The sequence below is a fragment of the Aulonocara stuartgranti genome, assembly GCF_965226115.1.
Source record: "Aulonocara stuartgranti genome assembly, chromosome: 23".
Taxonomy (NCBI): Eukaryota; Metazoa; Chordata; class Actinopteri; order Cichliformes; family Cichlidae; genus Aulonocara; species Aulonocara stuartgranti.
Genome location: NC_138958.1, coordinates 31,915,073 through 31,939,268, shown reverse-complemented (window position 1 = coordinate 31,939,268; position 24,196 = coordinate 31,915,073). Strand labels below are relative to the sequence as shown.

The window sequence follows — 24,196 nt, the reverse complement described above, 5'->3', positions numbered from 1 at the left end:
GTGTATTTCAGTTACAAATTGACAGAAATTGTAAATCTGACTCAAATCTACTCAGCAGGAATACTCAGCTTTTCCCCCATAATGAAAAGAGTAAGAGTCATAACTTAATAACTAACTAAATTCATTTACAAAGACTGACACCAAGCCCACATGATAAAAACTGCAAAAATTTAACTTGCAAAATGCTAACTTTGTTGCCCTGGAAAGCATTTATATGATGGTACATATAGGTGTAACATCTTCAAACCATATTTCAATGAATAGCTGGACAGTTGTCCCCCGTGACAGACCTGACTAGGTTGATAGGCCCGTAAGCTGAGTATCACTTGCCCAATGTCACACTAGTAGCTCTGTAAGGCACTACTGAGCACCAGCACTTTGCTAAGATAAAGGTCCAAAATGCAGCCTTTGTCAACAAAGATGAAAAGATCTGCTCCTCTTTCAGTCATCTTTTGCAGAAAATAGCATGGCCTCAGACAGATAAATGATTTGCTGCCTTTCTGTCTTCTTATTTGTATTAAAATTCATGAAACCTTTCACTTAGTGTGTAACAAGATCATTCGGATCAATAACGTATTCCTTCACCATCCCTCCCCTCCATTGTGCTCCTGTTAGATCATTCTTCACTGCAGCAGCAGACACCATTTTTTTTCTTCTCACTGACATGTCAGATGAAGTACAATGCTATACATATAGTTGTAGACATTAATATCTACAGAATAAAATCAACACAATATTTAAAAAAAAAAAAGAAATCTGATCTTTTTTCTTTAGTTGTTAGGAGGTTGCAAAGGAGTTAATATCCTTCCATTGTTTCTATTTTGTTTCACTGTTTTATTTCATTGATATCCATTAAGGTATAGAGATGGACCGATCCGATATTACGTATCGGTATCGGTCCGATACTGACCTAAATTACTGGATCGGATATCGGAGAAAAATAAAAAATGTAATCCGATCCATTAAATATCACGAAAGCACCTCACAAAACTTGCAACACGCCGTAACTCACCTCAGAACGTTAGCATGTCGGAGCAGTATGCATCACGTGATAGAGCGGCTGTGGCATGCGGGACCTGTCGGTGGTCTGGATAGCATTTGGAGCTTCGCTAGCAACCCGGCATTTCATCTCCGACAAAGTTATCCCGAGAGAAGTACAGCAAGTGTGTAAGTCCATCTCTGAATGTTTGTAAAGCATTCCTGCGTTAAGCTTAACAAACGACTGCCTCTCCTGCTGCTACTTCAATCATGAAACTGCTTAACGATCAGCTGATCGGCTTTTCTGTCGCGAGTCCCTGTCTCTAGTTTGCTTTTGGCCCACTTTGCACCAGAAAGAGGAAACCAGCGGCTGAACAACAGCAGCACGTTTAAGCTTGATCAGCTGTTGTTAGAATGTATTTAATATTACTTTCTACACCAGGATCTTTTTCTACGTAGCTGACGCTGGTAACTGTGCAGGGGCGGATCTAGCAAAGTTTAGCCAGGGGGGCCGATAGGGCATTAACAGGGAAAAGGGGGCACAAAGACATACTTTTCTTTCTTATTCTCATTTAAAATGTCTAGCTTTTAATAAATAATTATCTGACACCCAAAGTTTCAATTTGATGTAAAATGAATAGAAGTCAATTACTGTATATAGTAACTATTAAGTCTAATATATATACCCTAGTAAGCTATAGTACTTTTTCCTTTGGGAAGGTACCATCTGTGCAGTCTGCAATTTTGTTGAAGAAAGATGTTGAATCTATTTAATATTTCTTGAAAAATAATTGATTTCTGTGCATTTTTTTTCACACTGCATCAAATTAAGGTTGATTACGTTGATTAAGCATCATGAGGAGGAGCGTGAGGGGTGGTTCCCTATTTTTTATTTATTTATTTTTGTTGTTGCTGGGAGTTGGAACCCTATTAGTTAGGTTGCTTAATATTTATGCTAAGTACTCTTTAAAATACCAGAATAGGGAGGATGGTGTAGGTTTAAGTTTATTAGATTGATCAGTATTGCTGAACTATGAAATATTTTTTTTTGCATACAGGTATAACAGAATAGCTTTAGTGTAGTTGTTGTTTTAAACTTGAGTATGAACTTATACAAAATGCAGCAAGATATTTAAAAAACAGTTTTGTTGATTAAAAAACACTATATCGGATTCATATCGGTATCGGCAGATATCCAAATTTATGGTATCGGTATCGGACATAAAAAAGTGGTATCGTGCCATCTCTATTAAGGTATTGACATTTTTGGATTCTTTCAAAGAGAAGAATTACTTTCATAAATCAAACTTTTAGCAGAAAGCTATACACGCTGCTCTGGACATGTCAACAGCTTTGTCATTTTCCCACATATAGAATTTTATGATATCAGTCACACATACTAGTTAATTAACTGGTATGAATGAAATCTATTACAAAGCCAGGGCTTTACAGCGCCAGTGAATAAATGTAGGTCAGTCTGGTGTTGTATCTTTGAATTAAGCCCACACTCACTGCATTTATGTGATAGTATTACCGCAAACAGACAGTAAACAGTCTGACGGCCCCTCCCCCAACCCATTCAGGCTCAAACACTTGGCTTTCCTCCCCCTCCCCACAAGTCTCTGCTCATTCTTGTTTTATTAAGGGGCTCACATCTCCTGTCCAGCAGCTCCATGTGCAGAGATGCCGTTCATTCATCTGATGTCCAGGAGATAACAGGTTGGCTCTACGAATGCTGACTGCATGGAAGAATCACACAGTGTGGGTCTGCCAATTTAACCCTGCCCCCTCCACTCAGTTGTTCATATTTCTCATGAACGATATTTCAGACCTGATCCCAGATTTTCTCTCATTCAGAGACGAATATGCAAAGAGCAAATCTGTGAATGAGCAGCCATTCATTTTTTGTCACTGTTATATAGTTTTTCATTCACTGGATTTTGTGCTGTTTGGATTGTTGCAACAATCAGGGAAGGGAAACAATGAAATGTTCTGAAAAACCTCATGTCCTGGCCTTAATTTGGATCTTATGTTCCCTCACACCTGGACATTGAAATTCAACTGCATCTCCCACATAACAGAAAGGAGGAACAACTTGAAAAACACAACAAAGACCCCAAGACACAATCCCAGCCCCACAACAATCACTTGCTTCCATGAATTGACGCATTTTTGCACCCTATCACTAAATGCCATGGATCTGTATTCTGCTACCCTTGGAGGACCACTTTGATGGGGATTCAATCAACAAACCCTTAGAGGCAGGGGGACAGCCTAAAGCTAGTGGCATATATCATCACAACTGTACAAATGTCAACAAAACCTGACATCTGACATTATCAAGGTGTTAGACCGCAGTAGTTCAAGTCTGACATTTCCCAAACTTCGTCTGTTTGAGGTCTCTTCATCATGCATGTCTTTCTTATTTACATCCAGGTTGGTACTGTGTATTTTGTCTTCGTTGTTTCTTATTTTTTTGGCTCTTGCTAGACAGTTAAGCATGACCAATGCTGTTCAGATTGTTGCAATGCTAAATGACGCTAAAAAAGAAATTATGGGTTCTTTTTTTAAATTTTAGTCTTAGAAGTCCTCATAAGATATTGTTGTATGTTTTCTAGCAAATGTTGCATTACTATATTGTGTGAACGCTATTTTTAGTTGTCTGACAAAGTCGAACCAGTATTTGGTTATGAACTGGCTAAAAGAAAAAAGTGACTGAACATAAGGGTGGGCGATAGAAATGATATACGATAGAAACGATATAAATTTGGCCAACGATAGAGATTTTGACTATACCGCTCTATCGTGATAGCGCATGTTGATGATGTCATCAAGCTGTGCCTGTTTTGGTCGAAAGCATCGCAGCGGCTTACAGCCATTATCCATCCATCCATCCATCCATTCGCTTCCGCTTGTCCTTTTCAGGGTTGCGGGGGGCGCTGGAGCCTATCCCAGCTGTCATAGGGCGAGAGGCGGGGTACACCCTGGACAGGTCGCCAGTCTGTCGCAGGGCCAACACACAGGGACAGACAACCATTCGCACTCACATTCATTCGCACATTGTGACAATTTGGATTATGCAATTACCCTATCCCCACAAGCTGCATGTCTTTGGACGGTGGGAGGAAGCCGGAGTACCCGGAGGGAACCCACACAAACACAGGGAGAACATGCAAACTCCACACAGAAAGACCCCGGCCTGATGTTGGAATTGAACTCAGGACCTTCTTGCTGTGCGGCAACAGTGCTAACCACCGTGCCACCGGCAGCATCTGCAAAATATGCCGACAGTCATAGCAAAGAGATGAAGCACTTTTGAAATGTGGGGAAAGCCAAAAACTGCGCTTCCTCCACTTCCATAACATTGATTCATTAATGACTTTTTTCGAGTGGAAAAAAAGTTGGCATTCATCCTCCAGCTTCACTGTGCCAATGTTATGCTAACATAGCTGTTTCGCTAGCAATCATGTAGCACAACATTAGGTAGTCCAACTTCAGTAACCCTGCAAATGCCACTGCTGTTTAGTTTTCTCTCTTCATTTATGTTGGAAGTGGTAGCAGAGCTGTACGTTTTAATTAGTTTCAAAAATCTCTCAGTCAGAACATAGTATGTCATGTTTAGGTGGAAACTAGCGAGCTAACTTCCTGCTAACTTCTAACTCCGTTAAATGTAATAAATTCTGTTTTCATGGATGCCTGGATGTTAAACTTAATTGTTACACCTGGTAAAGCAGCAACGCTGATGATTTTATTAAAGATTAAAGAATTTAGACCATTTTTTACTCTCAGTAAAAGAGTTTGACTTTGGGACCTGAAGGGACGGAATTTTGGACCCAGATTACTCCGCGAAGCTCCTCACCATGGCAGCCGTAATGCTCTGACAATCCATCAAGCAGTGCGGCTTACCAAAGTTGTACTAAAACATTTTTTAACAGATTTCTGCACGCCCAAATCGGGTTCGAGGTCAGTAAGCACAACCAGAATTCATACATAAGGCACACTCTCTATTTTTGAGAAAATTAAAGAATTTTAAGTGTGCCTTGTAGTGTTGAAAATACCTTATACAGAAGAAAAGAATATATCGCGATATATATCGTTACCGCACATGCTTGAAATTATATCGCGATATGAATTTTAGGCCATATTGCCCAGCCCTAACTGTACAATCATTAACTGGCTCTTCAAGGTATTCTTCAAAGGTTCACGTACACAGTACACATTCAGTCAAGCTCTCGTGCTGTAATAATACTGTAAACAGTAACCCATACACCACATGAACACAGGATATCCACAAATTTAAAAGTCACTAATCAGTTGTTCGTGTATTCAGTAATTTTTTTTATATATAGTGCCAAATCACAGTAGCAGTTGCCTCAAGATGCTGTATGTTGTAAAGTAAAGGCCCTACAATAATACAAAGAAAACAGTGAAAAACCCGTTTGATGAAGTGCTTTGGCGACAATGGGAAGGAAAAACTCCCTTTTAACAGGAAGAAATCTCCAGCAGAACCTGGCAGGGGGAGGGACGTCCATCTGTCGTGACCAGTTTTTGTGAGGGGAGGACAAAGACATGCTGTGGAAGTTAAGTTACTTTTGTAAGTGTCTTTTGTATTTAGCTGTCATCCTGTCTTTGTCCTCCGGATTCTGAATTTGGGTCCTTTTTTAAACCCTCACACATCATAATGGAATTTTAGTATCAGTCTGTCAATCTGTCAATAGCAGTAAGCCACGTTTTCCCGATCCAAGGATAGAAACAATACCAAGGAAATATCAGATAAAAGATTCGACATATGCTAAAATACAGCAACTAGTTTTTGTAATAAACCCTGAAGTACTCTGCAGTTGTGGGTAATTTTCAGCTCCATCTCTGATCAGCAGTGACAGAAACATATCAGCACAGGCGGATGCTTTAATTTTGTCATGCTTGATGTTGTCCCTTTTTTGGTAGCATCTGAAGCGCTTGTCACATCAGCTACAAAAACCATCTGTCTGTCCAAGATGGTGCAGTAGCACTGAGTTTGGAAAGATAAAGTAAAGACATAAAAACTACCTACTGTAACTTTGGCACTGAGCTCCTAATTTTTTGTTGTTTACTGTTTAGTAACTCTGTTTCCCTGACACTAAAAGAGGAACAGAAAGACAAACTTGTTTACTGAAAATGGCAAAGCAGGAGTCAGCTGACTCCTTGCACCACTATATTTTAATAGTTATGTATGCATGGTAAACACTGCTGGTTTACATTTTGAGGAGGGGCTCATAAAATAAGACCTTGAATGAATCTGCACCACAATCAGGCACACAAAAGGCAATTAAGTTGCTTATATTCAGTTCTGCATCATGACTCAGATTTGGAATAAAGTTTATCTGCTTCAGCCTGCAGTTTGGCTTTTATACTGTGTGATTTAAACTCATTATGAAGTGTCTCTTATATAAATGCTGAGACAGAATGCATTGACCCTCTGATTCAAATTTTACTTTTAGTCACTGTCTTCCTACCATTATCAGGTCCTGTTGAAAGTCATTGTGCCTCATGCTAACAAGGCTGTACTCTGTCATTGTGATCACAATGTTTAACACCCACATCTCCTGTCTGTTCAAGAGGAGATGTTATGGGATGTTATGACTCCATCGCTAATTTCCAGGAATATATTTATGATATGCCATTACATTCGATTTTAATTATGTTCCAAGACTGTCATTGCCTTACCACTGGCAGGGGATAAATGGAAATAATTTTCTTCTATGAATAATAACAGAGGATATTTCTGCAGTTATAAATAATGTGTACGTATGTACTGTGTACCTGTTATTCATATAGATGCTGAGGCACTTCTCTTGATTTGACAAGTGACCTCTGTGCTACGAGACAGTTTCTCAAACCACCAGGCCCTGTGCTGCCATTGATGACATTCAATTCTGGAATAGATAGCAGACATACACGTATACAGTTCCGAGTACATCTAAATGTTCTCAGTGGAAAAAGGAAAACGGGAGAGGGGTGAGAAGCGCTGGTTACATTTCCAGAAGCATAGGCTTGTTTTTTAAATCTTTCTCATTTATAATCATTTAGCTTTAATACTTTAATGGAATCACAGCATCTTTTCACCCATCTTCTGTTTTTGAGTAGAGTCATCAGATTGAGTGGCTTGTCTGTTACTGTAAATGAGAATTTGTGCTCTTTGCAGTTTACACAGGTCGCCGTCATTCCTACACCCATGTTGCTTTTCTCACTTTCTGAATAAAAGACACTACTGCTACAACAGTGATCGACTCCAACACATTCTAACTTGCTGAGACGGTTAAAGAGTGACCTGGATAACTTGATTTGATGACAATTAGTTGTGGCGAACTGAAAAAGCTCACAGTTGAGCGTTTTACAGAGACATAGAGAGTGGAAACAAGGAGGGAAGTGTCACTGTAACCCCTGAGGTAGTGTAACACCAGAGCTGCTCGAGGCTCAGCTCACATTAGTATCACTCATTTGTGCTCACATACAAACATAACTGCATACACCCACACATACACACACACCATGTCTATCAAACCAAGGCAAAAAGTAGAGTTTTCCATTTAAAATGATTTTCACTTAAATGGTGCTGGCAGAGATTTCTCCGAGTGAGGGCTGTCAAGATTCCCATATAACAGTCAGATATAACCAGTTAACAGATGTTAAGCAACTGTGTGTGTGTATCCGTGTATGAGAGAGACAGCAAGAAGAAGAACTTGATCAAACTGCAGAGATAAATGTATGCTTGTGTTGAACTTTAGTTACCTTTCCACTGTGAATGAGTGTACGTTCAGCTGCATTCTTTTAATTATTGATAGTGGAAATGGAATGAAATTTCCAGCATCCTGAAACTGGAACTCCTCCTGCTGTGCAACTGTCAGGTACACAGTCACATTCAGCAATTTCTATTACCTAACTAATTTAGTTTTTTTTACAAAGGATTGTTGTTGTTTTTTTTTATAATAAAGATACCAGGATTTTGTTCAGCTATGCAAATTGTTTATCACACCAACCCTCTTCATATCCTTCTTTTATTCATTTGAATGTTGTGCACATCCATGCATCTTCCTCTTTTCATGGTAGCACCATATTTACCATGCTTTGTCCCATATGACCACTATGCCTGTCCAAACATGTCCAAACTATTACAGCCTTTCCTCTCTAACTTTTCTCCAACACACTCAACTTGAGCTGTCGATCTGATGTACTCATTTCTTCATGAAATTGATCTTGTCCATTTTGGTCATTCCCAGTGTCAATCATAATCTTCAGCTCTGTCACCTCCAACCAAGCCTCCTGTCTTTTGTTAGTGCTACTGTCGCCAATCCATATGTCATATTAGGTCTCACTATCATCTTGTAAATCTTCTCTTTTACTCTTGCTGCTATCCTTTTCTCACAAATCACCGCTGACACTCATATCAGCAGGGTAAACTGCCTGCACTTTCTCCTTCACCTCTGCACTCTCCATTGGTTTGTATGGTTGACCCCAGGTATTTAAACTCATCTGCCTTCACTATCTCTACTCTTTCTATGTTTACCTTTCCACCTGTCCCATATCTTATTCACACACACATATTCTGTCGTGCTTCCACTGGTTTTCATTCCTTTTCTCTCCAGAGCAAACCTCCACCTATCCAGGCTCTCGTCTGCGCGCTACTTTCACTATAGATCACAATGTCATTGGTAAACATCATATTCCACTGAGAATCCTGCCTGATCGTATCTGTCAACCTATCCATCATCATTGCGAACAAGAAGGGCAGCTCTGATGTAATCCCATCCCACTATATCTCAGTGTCTTGATGCATGTCCTGTACCAGCCTCACATACTTCTTTGCCACTCCTGACTTCCTCAAGCACAGCCACAGCTCATCTCTTTGCACCCTATTATTAATTTTCTCTAGATCCACAAAGACAGAGCACCTCTTTTTGACCTTCTCTGTACATCTCCATCAATACTTTTTACTACAGCTTTGCGCATCACCCTTGTTCAGAATGAGCAATGCTCAAGAAGTTGCAAACAACCCAAGAGCCACATCTCAGTTTCTACAGGCTTCAGTTATATGTGAAATATTACATTTTATGACAGGGCAATTAGAAAAAGACTGAAAAATCGCCCCTGGTGCACGCAGAGTATTTTCAGACGAAGACACCGTTTTAGTGTTAATGTGGACGTAGCCTAAGAGGACTACTTTATCTTGAAACTTTGCTAGTGGAAAATAAGATGTTGTTTGACTACTTTGGCTACTAGCCAGTTGCCACAGCTGCCTATGGTTGTTTATGTTGGTCTGCAAATACTCACTAATTATTAGCTCAGTAGAAGTAGAATTTGAAAAAATTCAATTCTTTAAAGTAAAGGTTGTGCCTGCAGCCAGCATGTTTCAAAAGACACTTTCACTTTGAAGCCAAATGGTTTTCATTTCCAGTTTGCAGATTCACAGTTTCCATACAGCTCAGGGAATAGCTGTGCAGTGCTTGTGGAAAAGTCCAACACCTTCAAACTGCGACCACAGCAGTGTCCTAGAGACCAAAGCAATCGAAAATAGTTGTGGAGTTGTGCAACACATTTTTCCCAGTGAGAGGTAAAACTCAGGGGGTTGCTGACCGCTGACTAGGGCTCTAGCAATTATTTTTCCAATGACTGTCATCAACTTCCAGCAAATAGTTAGGGAACACTAATTTTTCCCTCATGATCAGTGGTTTCTGGTAGCTGGTCACAGACTAATCTCTAGGCCTATGTAACTTCGGCTTTATTTGTCACCACATGTTTGCAAAACCTCAGTAAGAAAATTGAATATTTCTTCCAGTAGTGTAGACTGTTGACCTCTGCTGAGCCTTGGGTTTTGTGTTTTGGCCATTGCCATCTTGGTTTTTTGGAGCTATAACTTTTCAACCAGGGTTTAACTGAACAGCTACCATTTCAGTAGTGGGTTAACACTCCTACAGGTTACTCAGGTTATTTCCTCAGCAGGCTAAGATAAACAGCCAAGAAAACATTAAGGATTAAGATAATTCTACTGCCTGCTTGGCTGACAAGTCATTTACCAATGAACTGCCAACTCTCTTTCTTTTTGAAACCAAAATTGAAGAAATCAGTAAATTTTCTTTAATTGGTGAAATTAATACAATGACATCTCATGTCCTGTACAGCACTAAATATAATTAAAGTATCAGGTCTTTTACACTATAAAACAAAAATTTTACACTATAAAATACTATGAAAAAATCTTGAGATATCCCTAATTTCTTAATGATTTGCTACGAAAATGGGAAATAGGGGAAATGGGATATTATTAATTGAAACATGCATAGAAATACAATATATAAGGAAAAAAAGAATTTGCACAATTCTAATGAGATTATGAAAGTCAATAAGTTGTAACGCCCACCTTTATTCTTCAATAGAGCCTGAAATATCTTACGCAAGCTTTCTTGTAATTTCTTTAAGTAGGCTTCAGGAAAAGAGCTCCAAGCTTCTTGAAAGATATTTCAAAGCTCTGCTCGGCTGGAGGTAATGCCCTTCAGCAGAGCAGAGCAGTGATCCCTCAAGCTTAAAATGAGCTTGAACTGGCACAACCTTTGATGGTGTAATTAATGTAAGTTGAGAAAGAGAATCATGGCAGTGAGGCACAGACTGAGAGAACTGTGTTGAACAGAGACATGTATTGGATAGCTCTGTAATGAAAGGACATTGTTGGAATTGTTGGTCATTGGTGTATCAATGCAATATAAGACACTACCCTCATCTGAACTTTGTCCTTAGCTCCATTAGTGTTCCTGTTGTTAGTCCAAACCTTGAGGTCAAATTAAGGTTCCCGGGAGTCTTGTGTACTAAAAGGTGTCTATAACGTGTCTGTTATGCAGAATATCAACTTTTATCCACTGTGTTTGAGATGAATGCCGGTTTTATCTCATGCACAGTTGTGTTAATTTCATAGTAATGTCTTTGCTTGGACCAGTCATCTAGGTTACTGGAGAGACATCAAGTACAAAAACTGGCATGGAGGTGACTTTGCATGACTGGAACTACCTTTTTTTTTTTAAATCTTGTGTTTTTATCAGAATGGACACTGACTCCCCACTGTACCAGAGTAGTTATGTTCAAAAATGATAATGCTATACAATGTGGCTTTGGTCTGAAAATATTAAAGAGCATGCTGTGATTTGGCGTAGTCTGCATATACACTTGGTAACACACTGTGCTGCCATCCTGCCGAGCCATCTGTCTAGCAAAAGATTACTAGGTAGCTCTGTTAATCCAGGTAGCTTCCTAACTGCACCCTGTCAGCGAGGAAATGAAGTTGAGTGGAAAATGTTTCAATGAATAAGACCCACGTTTCCTCTCAGGCTTAAGGCTTGACCTTGACACACCAAGCAGTTTCAACACTAGCAAAGCAGTAGCCTTATCACGCTGCTTATATATATAGAATTCCCTCCAGTTTGGCTCAAGAATCTTGTTTATGGGGATGATAGGCAGTTTTGTGCGCATTAGATCACTTTCACCTTGCCAAAGTTTGAGATTCTTTGCCACTTACATGAACTGTGTGTCAGCACTTTCCTCCATCCACCATTCTCTGAGGATTAGAGACTAGAAAAGAACAGATTGTGTTTCTGTTTCACTTCATCCATCCATGACTGTAAATTTGTGTCATGGGAGGGCTGATGCTGAGTCACACACTTTCTTTAAGTTTGAAGGGTATTTTTTTTTTCAATTCTAAATCTGTTGTTAAAGCAGTAGAGATGGCACCCGATCTATTAAATGGAGATATTTAACTGTGTTTGCTTTGCTTGTCCTTATAAATATTCAGGTCAGAAATTCTCTGACTAAAGTTGTTTTAGTCAGAGAATTTCAAAGGTGTGCTCTCTCATTACACTGCACCATGTAAAGCAGCTCCATTGCCTGCGTATTAGATTTAGTTGGACAGAGAACATTCTGCTAATTAATGCTGCGGGCAGGCTGTGTGTGAGTGACTGTGTGTGTTTATGTGTGTGAGCCAGTGTCTGTCTGTGGCTGTTTCAGAGTGTGCTGAGCCGAGATCTGTGGACCTCATTAGCGTTTTTGTGCGCATGCTTGGCTGTCTCACTGCCAGTGTGCACGCAAGAAATGTAAATGTTATTTCTGTTTGTGTGAGTGTGTGCATGCATGTATGTGTATCTGTGTTTGCCTGTCACACTCCTCTGAGGTAGGATACACAGGCAGATGGGCAGAAATTTGCATCAGCAGCAGTGTCGGGAATCTTTCTGATCTGTCCGTTTATAACGCGTCAGGTGGCCTTCCTGCAGAGAACCTGGGCAGCTCTCTTTCTTCTCAGGAAGAAAGACATGCAGAGACAGGAGCAGAGAACGAGAGCAGGCAAATAAAGACTAAGGGGAATAAACCAACAGAAAAAAAAGGAGTCTGGATTTAAGAGACATGAAGGAGTAAAGGAGTAATGACCAGAAGAGATAGAGGGAAAAGAAGTTCATGTAGAATTATTATTTTTATGCAGGTTTAAAACTAATACTAAACCCATATTAAAACTGGTCACTCCGCTCCAAGTAACACATGCGTCAACTGAAGTAATGACAAAAAGTCAGATGTCTATTCATATTAATGTACAGAATTCACCTGCTTGCTGCTACTACTGCACATTCACCCAGTGTATATACTATATGTATGTATATATATATATATAATGTTCTTCCTCTACACCCCCCCCCCCCCCCCCCCCATTTTTGCACATGTCGAAGAGCGTGTCAGGCTACATTTCACTGTGTGTTATACTTGTATAACTATGCATGTGACAAATAAAGAACCTTGAACCTTGAAAAGATCACAATGTCCTTGTGCCCCTGTATGGCTTAGAAACTATAAGCACTTCTCTACTCCATTGTCTTTTTCATATTCAACTGTATTTGAATTGAGCCATTGCTAAGTATATGACATGAGATCACATGAAAAATTATTACAATAAACAAAATATAGATTTTTTTTAACAAACTTTAAGTTTTTATAAAATTCCCATCACTTTCTTCTTCTTCTATTCTTCTTCATACACACAGCTTTAAACCCATTCTCATTCTTATGTTGCCTAAAAAAGCCATTGTCACCAAGTCACCATTATGTTTTCTAGAATATAATACTTGACACTTATGAATTATAAATGCCTATGGATTCCAAGCAGCCTATTTTTAGAGTCACTCATACACGTACACACATAGATTGCATTTCAAGGCTGGGGTTTTGTCCCTGCAAGCACTACTTTTATAGACTGCTCTGTACTGTACTGTGAACGAATTTACTACAAGTACTGGAAAGTACTGTATGTTAAAAAATAATATAGTATAGTCAACTAATCACATAAAAATGAAATCATAACTATCTATATTTGATGTGAGCATCTCCAGTTCTCCTGGGTACAGGTGCAGTTATTCAAGCTTGGAAAATGTGCCACAGGTCTCTGGATTTTAGACTGGCTCACTGTCTTTTGTCTCTTGATATAATCTCTGCATGGTGTGTTTAGTGTGGGGCTCTTTGTTCGCCTTGTGTTTGAAGATGCAGGCCATTTACCATTACATCACATAATATTTAGCAAGTTTTATTGGATTTTGTTCGTTGATGGATAGAATGCTTTGAGACTTCTGCACAGCACTGTATGGTTGTGCACATGTGAGGGCATCTGTGTGCATGCATGTGATTTGTTTTGCATGTTTGGTTAGTCTATGCAAATGTGCATTTGTACAACTTCAGACACTTCTTCAACACTACAACTGAAAAAATGTAATGATAGGTGGCTGGGTGGTGTTTGTGTTTTCAGTGGAAACACTGTTAAATGCCCATCTAAATGATTTATTCCATTTGTTTGTTGCCATAAAAGGGAAATTTCTTTCAACACCCTGTATATTGGCAGATGAATAAAGATAATCATTTGAAAAACATCTTGAAGTCACTTTGTACTGATGACAGAATGGTGCAGTGAGTTTAACTTTCTTTGGAGCGCTCAGTTGTTTCCATGGAGACAGACGGAGAAGATTTTAATTTGCAAACAAAGTGAGTCAAATTATAGGATGCTTATCACTGTCAGTGCTACTCCTTGTGCTTAAAGAGATAAAAACAACAGATGCATTTGTATTTTTATAATGACAAACATATCTGAGCTGAGATGAAAGCTAAAATCAAAGTCATTGATTGAAGTTCATATTTTAAGTTGGGGTAAATAACTGAATCTGTCAGTATGAGGTAAGTACACAATAATATCTGGATGCACTCTTTTCATATCCAAAATATTCCACTAATAATGTGTGTATATTTGTGTAGGTCAGGATTTAATCCCTCTAGCTAACGTCAAAGTCCTTCTAGAAGCATGACTTACCACTTGGCAGCCATATTGGTAACTCTTCTGGGGCGATCGTGGCTCAAGAGTTGGCAGTTTGTCTTGTAATTGGAAGGTTGCCAGTTCGAGCCCTGGCTCCGACAGTCTCAGTTGTTGTGTCCTTGGGCAAGACACTTCACCCGTTGCCTACTGGTAGTGGTCAGAGGGCCCGGTGGCGCCAGTGACCCACAGCCTGGCCTCTGCCAGTGCGCCCCAGGGCAGCTGTGGCTACAATGTAGCTTGCCATCACCAGTGTGTGAATGGGTGGATGACTGAATGCAGTGTAAAGCGCTTTGGGGTCCTTAGGAACTAAGTAAAGTGCTATACAAATACAGGCCATTTACCATCTTCTGGGTAGGTATTTCATAAGTGTATGGGGAGCGTGTGAATAAAATTGACAGTCAAGTCTGATTCAAATTGCTTTTAAAAAGTATGTTGAATGCAAACTAAACTATGTGGATTATCTTGTCTTCTTCCTGTCACCCCAACCGGTCGCAGCAGATGGCCGCCCCTCCCTGAGCCTGGTTCTGGTGGAGGCTTCTTCCTATTAAAAGGGAGTTTTTCCTTCCCACTGTCGCCAAAGTGCTTGCTTCAGTTGTGATTCAAAACAAGCTTCTTTTTTTTTACCTCAAGTCATAGTTGCTATATCAGAATGCTGTTCTCTTAATACTCACTCTGTAGTCAATGCTGTGTTCATAGTGTAGTGTGTATATGTGTGTATATAGTGCCGGTTTACACCAAGAGTCATTTTAAGGTAAAGGTACGGAACTGGAGAGGGAACACTAGCAATCTGGTCATTCCCTGTGAGTGAGTAGGCAGAACTAGGGTGAAGAAGAGGCAACCATCTGCTGTGACTTTATGTTCTGTATTATCTGTAAGCTACAGTGCTACAGTGTTGACACTGTAGTCACAGGAGGCACGGTAGTCCCCCCCCCCGCCCCAGATTTAAGTGAATAGTTCAACCCACCCATGGTGACACTGATATACTGTTAGGCCCTGGATATTGCTTAGCCCTGCAAAATCTGGACTTCCTAAAACATAAATCAAAACCAGGCCTTGTGAACTACTTTGGTTTACAAAGCTGCACAGTAGCATTTGAGAACCTGATATAAGAAAGTGAGTGGTAATCCACAATTCTTTTGTAGGCAGAGTAAGAATCGCAGTTTAGGGTGTTTGAGCAGCAGTGCATCTATGCTCCCCCAGAAGCTGGGCTGGGTGCCTGCTGGGTGAGCTATAAATAGCCTAATAGTGATACCAGGATTTCAAGTCTAGTGTGTGAGAGAGCATCTTCCAACAATGTCTATGTTTATTAGTTAAAACATAAACATGCATCTCATTTTTGTTCATTGCTCCTGTACTACAGCTTTACTAATGTTGGCAACACTTCAATTACTATTTAAGCCTAGAGTAGGATTAAAGACGGAATCAAACCTAAAAATAAAAATGTAACAATCATATTTTCTGTTTATTTGAGGGTTTTTTCTGAAGCTAGGACAAGTCAGCTGGTAGGAATGGTCTACAATTTTGTCTCCTATATCTGCTTTATTTTTGTTCACCTCTTTCCTATTTGATCAATTAGGAACATTTAGATGTGAGGCATTAGCAGCTAGCAGGGTTGTATTAAATTACCTCCCACTGTGAAGCCATTGCCAACTCTAGTAATTGGGCCTCATTTTTTTTCCTTCCATGAGAACTGCTGTGAAAATATTCATGGTTGTTACATGAAGAAGAAATTATTAATTATTCAAGGGGATACATTATTTAAATAATCTGCTAATGTTAGGTTTGATGTAAGCTGTTTGCAATGTTTCAACTGTACTGAACTGTGAAGGACACTTGCCGCATGTCTGTATGTATAAAATCATTGAGCTCCAGTGGGTTTCCTCTCAAAGGCCTTGTTGACCTTTTCACCCTCATTTTTCTGCCAGACCTGCCTGTGTGAGCAACGTTATCTGGAATAAGATGCTTGAATGTCAAAGGGTGTTAATGGAAAACTCCAGGGTCAAAATGTCTAGAAACCTGCTATGTCGGGTTTAAATCAGGTTTTCCATTTTGCTTCAGACTGAAAAATTACAAAGATTGATTGGGCCTCATAATTTCGAGATTCTGTATCTGCCACTGGCTCACATGTTAAGTCAATCAAATAGAAAACTCTTTCTAACTGTGATTTCCTTTTGCTTAGGTTCAAACTTCCTCTGTGCCACCCATATCATCCCTGTGAAGAACGAGGAGGGTGTGGTCATGATGTTCATCCTGAACTTTGATTACATCCTGGATGAAGGCAGCAGTGACTCGCTGGAGAGACTAAACCATACCTCACCTTCTAAAGCTGATCAATGTGAGTAAAAACATGCAAGGCCCAGGCAGGAGAAGGTCGGTGCTAGACGACCGTCTGTGACATTTGGTCGGAGCTTTTATTCGTTCCCCAAATCTGGTTGTGTTTGTACCATTAAGTAAATATAGTGTTAGAAATAATACACGTATAAAGGTGGACATATATTAGAAATACATAAATATACTAGAGACCAGTGTTGGGACTAACGCGTTATTAAGTAACGCGTTACAGTAACTACGTTATTATTGTGGTAACGAGCACGGTAACTAGTTATTATGCCAAAGCCGGGAACGCGTTACTCATTACTGGGATTTAGAGGGGCTCGTTATTCGTTACTTCGTGTGGTGGCTATCGCGGAGCTTCCACAGATTCAATAACATTAGCAAGTGGTGGAAGCCAGCAGGTGGATGAAGGAAAAGGGAGGCAAGAGGAGAGACCCGAAGCGGCTGCTGGTCCGAGAGTGTCAGGTGAACTGAACTTCAGGTAAGAAGTTATAACCTGCAGTCCATCTGGGTCAGATATGAACCAAGTTTAGGTGGAGTTTATTTTCGTTATGCTGACTTTTTCGTACTGCGTGCTAGCTAGCATGACGGAGTTTCTATACAGCTGGGTGGTGCTATGTTACTGATGTTGAACTTTATTTTGTTCATAAGGTTAATTATTAGAGTTGCCAACCGTCCCGTAAAAAAAAGGAATCGTCTCGTATTCAGAGAAAATATCATGCGTTTCGTATTGAGGTGAAAAGGAACACAGTTTGTGTTTCAGCTACAATGAAAAAGACACAAAGCTGGAGTTATTCTGTTTGCTGCACAGCTGCCTCTTCTTCTCTCATCCTCTCACCCTCCCTCTCCTGTTTCTACTTCAATCATGAAACTGATCAATGATCAGCTGATCGGCTTTTCTCTCTTGTTTATTTATCGCTCACTTTGCGCCAGAAAGAGGAAACCAGCGGATTTTAGGTGACATGAATGAGTTGAAGGGAAGTTATGAACTGTTTCTGAGAGACAAATAACACCAGGATCCTTTTCTAAGTAGCTGACAGCTGGTGCAGGGGCGGGTCTAGCAAAGTGTTGCCAGGGGTCCATGTAGGGCATTAAAAGGGAAAGGGGGGCACAAAGAAATACTTTCTTATTCTCATTTAAAATGTCTCACTTCTTTTTTTTTTTTTCATCATTGTTTTTATTGCAGATTTTCCTTTAACACGACAGTGTCTCGACAGTAGACACAGAACAACAAAACAGTACAAACACAAAACGTACACAACAGCTCTTAAATAAGGCATAATACAAGATACAAAATACAAAATATAACATACAAGAGGTGGTGAGTCAGTCTTACAGCGCCCGGGTGGTGATCACGTGTGTAGTAGTCCTTTGAATAAGATAGCGGAAAGGTCCGGTCCAATATAGTCCAAAAAGGGGTACCACATCCCATAGAACTGACCCACACTGTGGTGTATAACGTGTGTGAGGTATTCCAGAGGAATCAGTTCAAAAACTATTTTGCGCCAGCCACAGACAGTGGGAGTCCTATCGTTGATCCATTGTAAGAGGATATTTTTCCTGGCTGCAAATGTTAGAGTGTTATACAATCTTTTGTTGGCCGCCGCTTTTAGGCGGTCACTTGGAAGACCTAGAATCAGGGACAAAGGGTCCATCTCTATATCAACGTGGAAGATTTTCCCCAGTTCACCTGTAATGTCAGCCCAGTATTCTTGAAGCTTATAACAGGACCAAAAACAGTGAGTTAAAGTCCCTACATCAGTTTTGCACTTAAGACACACAGGGGAAAGAGAGCGGCTGAAGAGGTGTCTGCGGTGAGGGGATACGTGTAATCTGTGTAAAATCTTAAATTGGATTGCTCTTGTCCGAGTACAAATTGAAATCCTTTTTGCGAGAGACCAAACGGTATCCCACTTATCTTCATCTATGGTTACCGACAGTTCCCTCTCCCACACACCTCTAATCCCCTGCGCATCAGTGGTAGTCAAAGCATTAAGCACATGGTAAAATGAACTCAGAGACACCGTCAGCTGTTGCCCAAACAAAACCCTCTCAACATCAGATACTTCAGGGTGCTCAGCAAGGGTTGTATTGTGAGTGATATAGTGTCGTATTTGCAAAAAACGAAAGAAATCCTGTCTAGGCAAGCCGTAACTGTTGGTAAGCTGTTCAAACGACATGAGTTCACCACCCGAGAAAAGGTCACCAAGAGACTTAATATTCTTATCAGACCATCGTTGAAAGCCGGGGTCCAAAGAACCCGGAGGGAAAGCAGGGTTATTCATTATAGGGGTAAAGGTTGATGTTATTCTCGATCTTCCCTCAAGACGGCGGACAATTCGCCACGCTTTTAGGGTGTTGATTGTTACAGGATTTGTACAAAGGGCCTTAATTCCGTTAAAATCATTACAAAATAATAGATCGCTCAGTTTGCATTGTGACAGAGCTGTCTCAATATCCGACCAGATTGAGGTTTTACCCCTAACCCAGTCGCTCACAAATCTTAAATGGGCAGAAAGCTGATACAATCTAATATTAGGTAGATCCAAGCCGCCCCTGGAGCTTGGCAGATGCAACACTGCCATCTTGAGTCTGGGTCTGCGCTTGTTCCAGATGAAAGAGGTGAGCCAACCATTTATGTCCTTCAGTACTCTCTTAGAGAACAAGACGGGGATCATTTGGATAGGATACAATAGCCTGGGCAGCACATTCATTTTGATCAGGGCAATGCGTCCTAGCCAGGAGACAGGAAGTGACGCCCACCGCTCTAGGTCCTGTTTGAGTTTGCCAAATAAGGGTGTGAAGTTGGCTTTGTACAATTGGTCGAGAGACGGGGTAATAAAGATCCCCAAATACACAAATCCATTAGGAGACCATTTAAAAGGAAAGGAAGGAACAGTAGCCGGCATTGTGAAAAGAGTACCGAGAGGCATGGCCTCTGACTTAGCCAAATTGATTCTATAGCCAGAGAAATGGCTAAACCTGTCAATCACCTCAATGAGACTGGGTACGGATGTTACAGGGTTAGTCAAAAGAATCAAGATGTCGTCCGCGTATAAGGTTATTTTATGACACAGCTGTCCAATCTCTAAACTACGTATTGTGGGCGTCGCCCTTATGGCCTCAGCAAGAGGCTCTATGGCCAGAGCGAATAGAAGGGGCGATAAGGGGCAGCCCTGCATAACTCCCCTATGAGTGTTGAAGTAATCAGACCTAAGTCCATTAGTCAGGACTGCTGCCTGTGGATTATTGTAGATAACTTTGACCCATTTTATAAAATTCTCCCCTAAGCCGAATTTGCCCAGAGTATACAACAAATAAGACCACTCAATTCTGTCAAATGCTTTCTCCGCATCGAGAGAAAGCACCAGGCCGTCAATAGATTTTTGCTTGAAAGCTACAATAGCGTTCAGTAAGCGTCTAACATTGGTGGCTGAGTTTCGACCCTTTATAAAGCCTGTCTGGTCCTCCCTTATCAGCACAGGTAAAAAATTTTCTAAGCGGGTGGCCAGAATTTTAGAAAGCAGTTTCCTATCTACATTCAAGAGGGCTATAGGTCTATAGGATCCGCACAAATCAGGACACTTCCCTTTAAATGTCTCACTTTTAAAAAAATAATTATCTGAGTCTTGCAACAAACAATTGATAGATTGATACATATATCCCATCAGAACAGTGTACATCACTGTCACAACAGCGTTATTTTCATTCAAAGGTTTTATGATTTTTCCTATAATGGTCAAAATGCCCGGGACGATTTTTTTTGTCCCAGTCCAGCTCTGTATGCAGCTCATCTGCAGTCTGGTGTTACCTACATCTTCCTATTCAGAAGGCAGAATTTCCGAGTTCTGAGTACAATCGAAAGCACCACGACTGCAGTTTTTGTGTTGGATGTAAAAAGCAGGCTAGGATAGAATCAGGCGTGGGATTTCTCTCGTGGAAATGTGCACATTATTTTTTCCTTTCTATTGGTAGGTGGCACAGTGCACTTGTGGCAAGTAAGCAAGCTAGAAGACTGGCAATCTTGCTGGGTATCCAGTTACGGAAGCAACACATTAACAAGAGAATTCTGAGTAAAACCAAAGTTACTTTCCCTAGTAACTAGTTACTCTGAAAGTAACAAGTAACTTGAAGTAACTGAGTTACTTTTGATAGAAGTAACTAGTAATGTAACTAAGTTACTAATTTAAAGTAACTTACCCAACACTGCTAGAGACCTACTATAATCTTAATGTTGCACATGCTGCTGTCTGCTATAATTGATATTTCACTTTAGTATAACTGATCCGCACTTTGTGTTTATGCCTTTTTTGCGCTGATTCTAAAGCTGTTAGTTTCATCTCTCTCCAAACAATATTGACCGAACCAGCAGCAAAAAAGATCCAAACTATGCTTCACAAAAACATCGTCATGAATTCCCTCTGACTTTTGCTGTTTTGCTTCCACCACACTTCATGCACAGCTCTCTCTCTCTTTCTCAGTATACTTCAAGAACAGTTTCCCGTCTAAAAATCTGTTTTCTGCATTATTCGCTTGCTTGTTACGCACAAGTCTGCCGTTGTTTACAGCGCTGTCGGCTGCTGTTTTTTTTCCTTTTACTTGCTTCCGAAAAGAAAGCCTAATTTCTGCTGTTCAATAGGCTTCTGAACAAATGTAAACTTTTTAAAATTATGCAAAATGCATAATGCGCTAATAAAACCGCTGTAACTTCAGAGGTAATGTTCATATGTTGATTAATGGTTTTCTTTCATTTTTGATGTACTGCAGAATATATTTTATAAAATCCCAGGCCAGGAAAATCACCTTCATGTTTTTCTGTGTTTTCTCTTCAGCTACTTTGACACAAAGGCATCTGCTGTGATGCTTACACCTTTGATAAAGTCTTGCAAGTGTCAGCTTCCTTTTTATAGATACAAAAATATGTAAATGTACTGATCTGAATTATAATATTTCTGGCTCTCTGAGGCAAAATTTCCCAGATTTAAATCGAATTGAATCAAATCGTGGATCGTGAATCGGAATTGAATCGAATCGATTCTAGAAATCAGTGACAATACCCAGCCGTATACAAGACTGCTCAAAGACGTTTCACCATTAATGCTTCAATTTTATCCATCCATCGAATTTAAATTTAATTCATTTGTCTTTAATATCAGGCTATGTACCACAAACTTTTAAGGTGGTGGTAATTAAACCATTATTTTAAAAAGTCCTTAATCGATCCTTAATTATAGACGGATTTCTAAACTTGCTGTTATTTTTAAAAGTTATTGAAATAGTGGTATTCAAACAGTTAGCTGATCATCTGCAAAGGAATGGTTAGTCTGAGGAGATTCAGTCAGGATTTAGAGTGTATAGCACAGAAATAGCACCACTGAAAGTCAAATGATCTTGAAATTGGACTGGTGTCTGTGCTCATCTAACACGGCTGACCACAGTATTTTACTACAGTGATTAAAATACACTAATGGTAGCAAAAGAACTGCATCGCATATCTTTATACAGGGAGTGCAGAATTATTAGGCAAATGAGTATTTTGTCCACATCATCCTCTTCATGCATGTTGTCATACTCCAAGCTGTATAGGCTCGAAAGCCTACTACCAATTAAGCATATTAGGTGATGTGCATCTCTGGAATGAGAAGGGGTGTGGTCTAATGACATCAACACCCTATATCAGGTGTGCATAATTATTAGGCAACTTCCTTTCCTTTGGCAAAATGGGTCAAAAGAAGGACTTGACAGGCTCAGAAAAGTCAAAAATAGTGAGATATCTTGCAGAGGGATGCAGCAGTCTCAAAATTGCAAAGCTTCTGAAGCGTGATCATCGAACAATCAAGCGTTTCATTCAAAATAGTCAACAGGGTCGAAAGAAGCGTGTGGAAAAACCAAGGCGCAAAATAACTGCCCATGAACTGAGAAAAGTCAAGCGTGCAGCTGCCAAGATGCCACTTGCCACCAGTTTGGCCATATTTCAGAGCTGCAACATCACTGGAGTGCCCAAAAGCACAAGGTGTGCAATACTCAGAGACATGGCCAAGGTAAGAAAGGCTGAAAGACGACCACCACTGAACAAGACACACAAGCTGAAACGTCAAGACTGGGCCAAGAAATATCTCAAGACTGGTTTTTCTAAGGTTTTATGGACTGATGAAATGAGAGTGAGTCTTGATGGGCCAGATGGATGGGCCCGTGGGTGGATTGGTAAAGGGCAGAGAGCTCCAGTCCGACTCAGACGCCAGCAAGGTGGAGGTGGAGTACTGGTTTGGGCTGGTATCATCAAAGATGAGCTTGTGGGGACTTTTCGGGTTGAGGATGGAGTCAAGCTCAACTCCCAGTCCTACTGCCAGTTTCTGGAAGACACCTTCTTCAAGCAGTGGTACAGGAAGAAGTCTGCATCCTTCAAGAAAACATGATTTTCATGCAGGACAATGCTCCATCACACGCGTCCAAGTACTCCACAGCGTGGCTGGCAAGAAAGGGTATAAAAGAAGAAAAACTAATGACATGGCCTCCTTGTTCACCTGATCTGAACCCCATTGAGAACCTGTGGTCCATCATCAAATGTGAGATTTACAAGGAGGGAAAACAGTACACCTCTCTGAACAGTGTCTGGGAGGCTGTGGTTACTGCTGCACGCAATGTTGATGATGAAGAGATCAAAACACTGACAGAATCCATGGATGGCAGGTTTTTGAGTGTCCTTGCAAAGAAAGGTGACTATATTGGTCGCTGATTTGTTTTTGTTTTGTTTTTGAATGTCAGAAATGTATATTTGTGAATGTGGAGATGTTATATTGGTTTCACTGGTAAAAATAAATAATTGAAATGGGTATATATTTGTTTTATGTTAAGTTGCCTAATAATTATGCACAATAATAGTCACCTGCACACACAGATATCCCCCTAAAATAGCTAAAACTAAAAACAAACTAAAAACTACTTCCAAAAACATTCAGCTTTGATATTAATGAGTTTTTTGGGTTCATTGAGAACATGGTTGTTGTTCAATAATAAAATTATTCCTCAAAAATACAACTTGCCTAATAATTCTGCACTCCCTGTATGCAAATTTGTAGATGTAAATCTACTAATTTTTAGATGGGACTCTTCTTCACACACAAGTTAGTCACGGAGTTCCTCAAGGTTAAATGCTGGGACCAATACTTTTTAAAATTATTAGAAAAAACTGCATTCAATTTAATTGCTCTGCAGATATCCAGCTGTACTTATCCAGGAAGCCAAATGATACAAGTCAACTACACTCCAGGCATGTCACAGACAAAAGCCTGGATGAGCTCTGATTTCCTACTTCTAAATTCAGATAGTCACTAAATCAGACAACCTCCGTTTTAACCAGATAATTACTTTAAAGTGCATTACGTTGGCCTGCAGTAACACTGTGAAGGATCTTGTGGTATATTTTATGTCCTTCAGTATGCACATTAAACAAATATGTAGGACTGTCTTTATTCATTTCCGCAGTATTGCTGAAATTAGAAACATCCTGTTTCAGATTGA

At 40.1% G+C, this 24,196-nt stretch overlaps 1 protein-coding gene across 1 annotated transcript in view; it reads left to right on the top strand.

The window, feature by feature from the left end:
* Positions 1-24,196, top strand: part of LOC309701454 (voltage-gated inwardly rectifying potassium channel KCNH7-like) — an 88,107-nt gene that overhangs the window by 17,442 nt on the left and 46,469 nt on the right. The window contains exon 3 of the mRNA XM_082525664.1: positions 16,521-16,676. Coding sequence (XP_082381790.1) covers positions 16,521-16,676 — 156 coding nt within the window. The remainder of the gene's footprint in view (positions 1-16,520; positions 16,677-24,196) is intronic.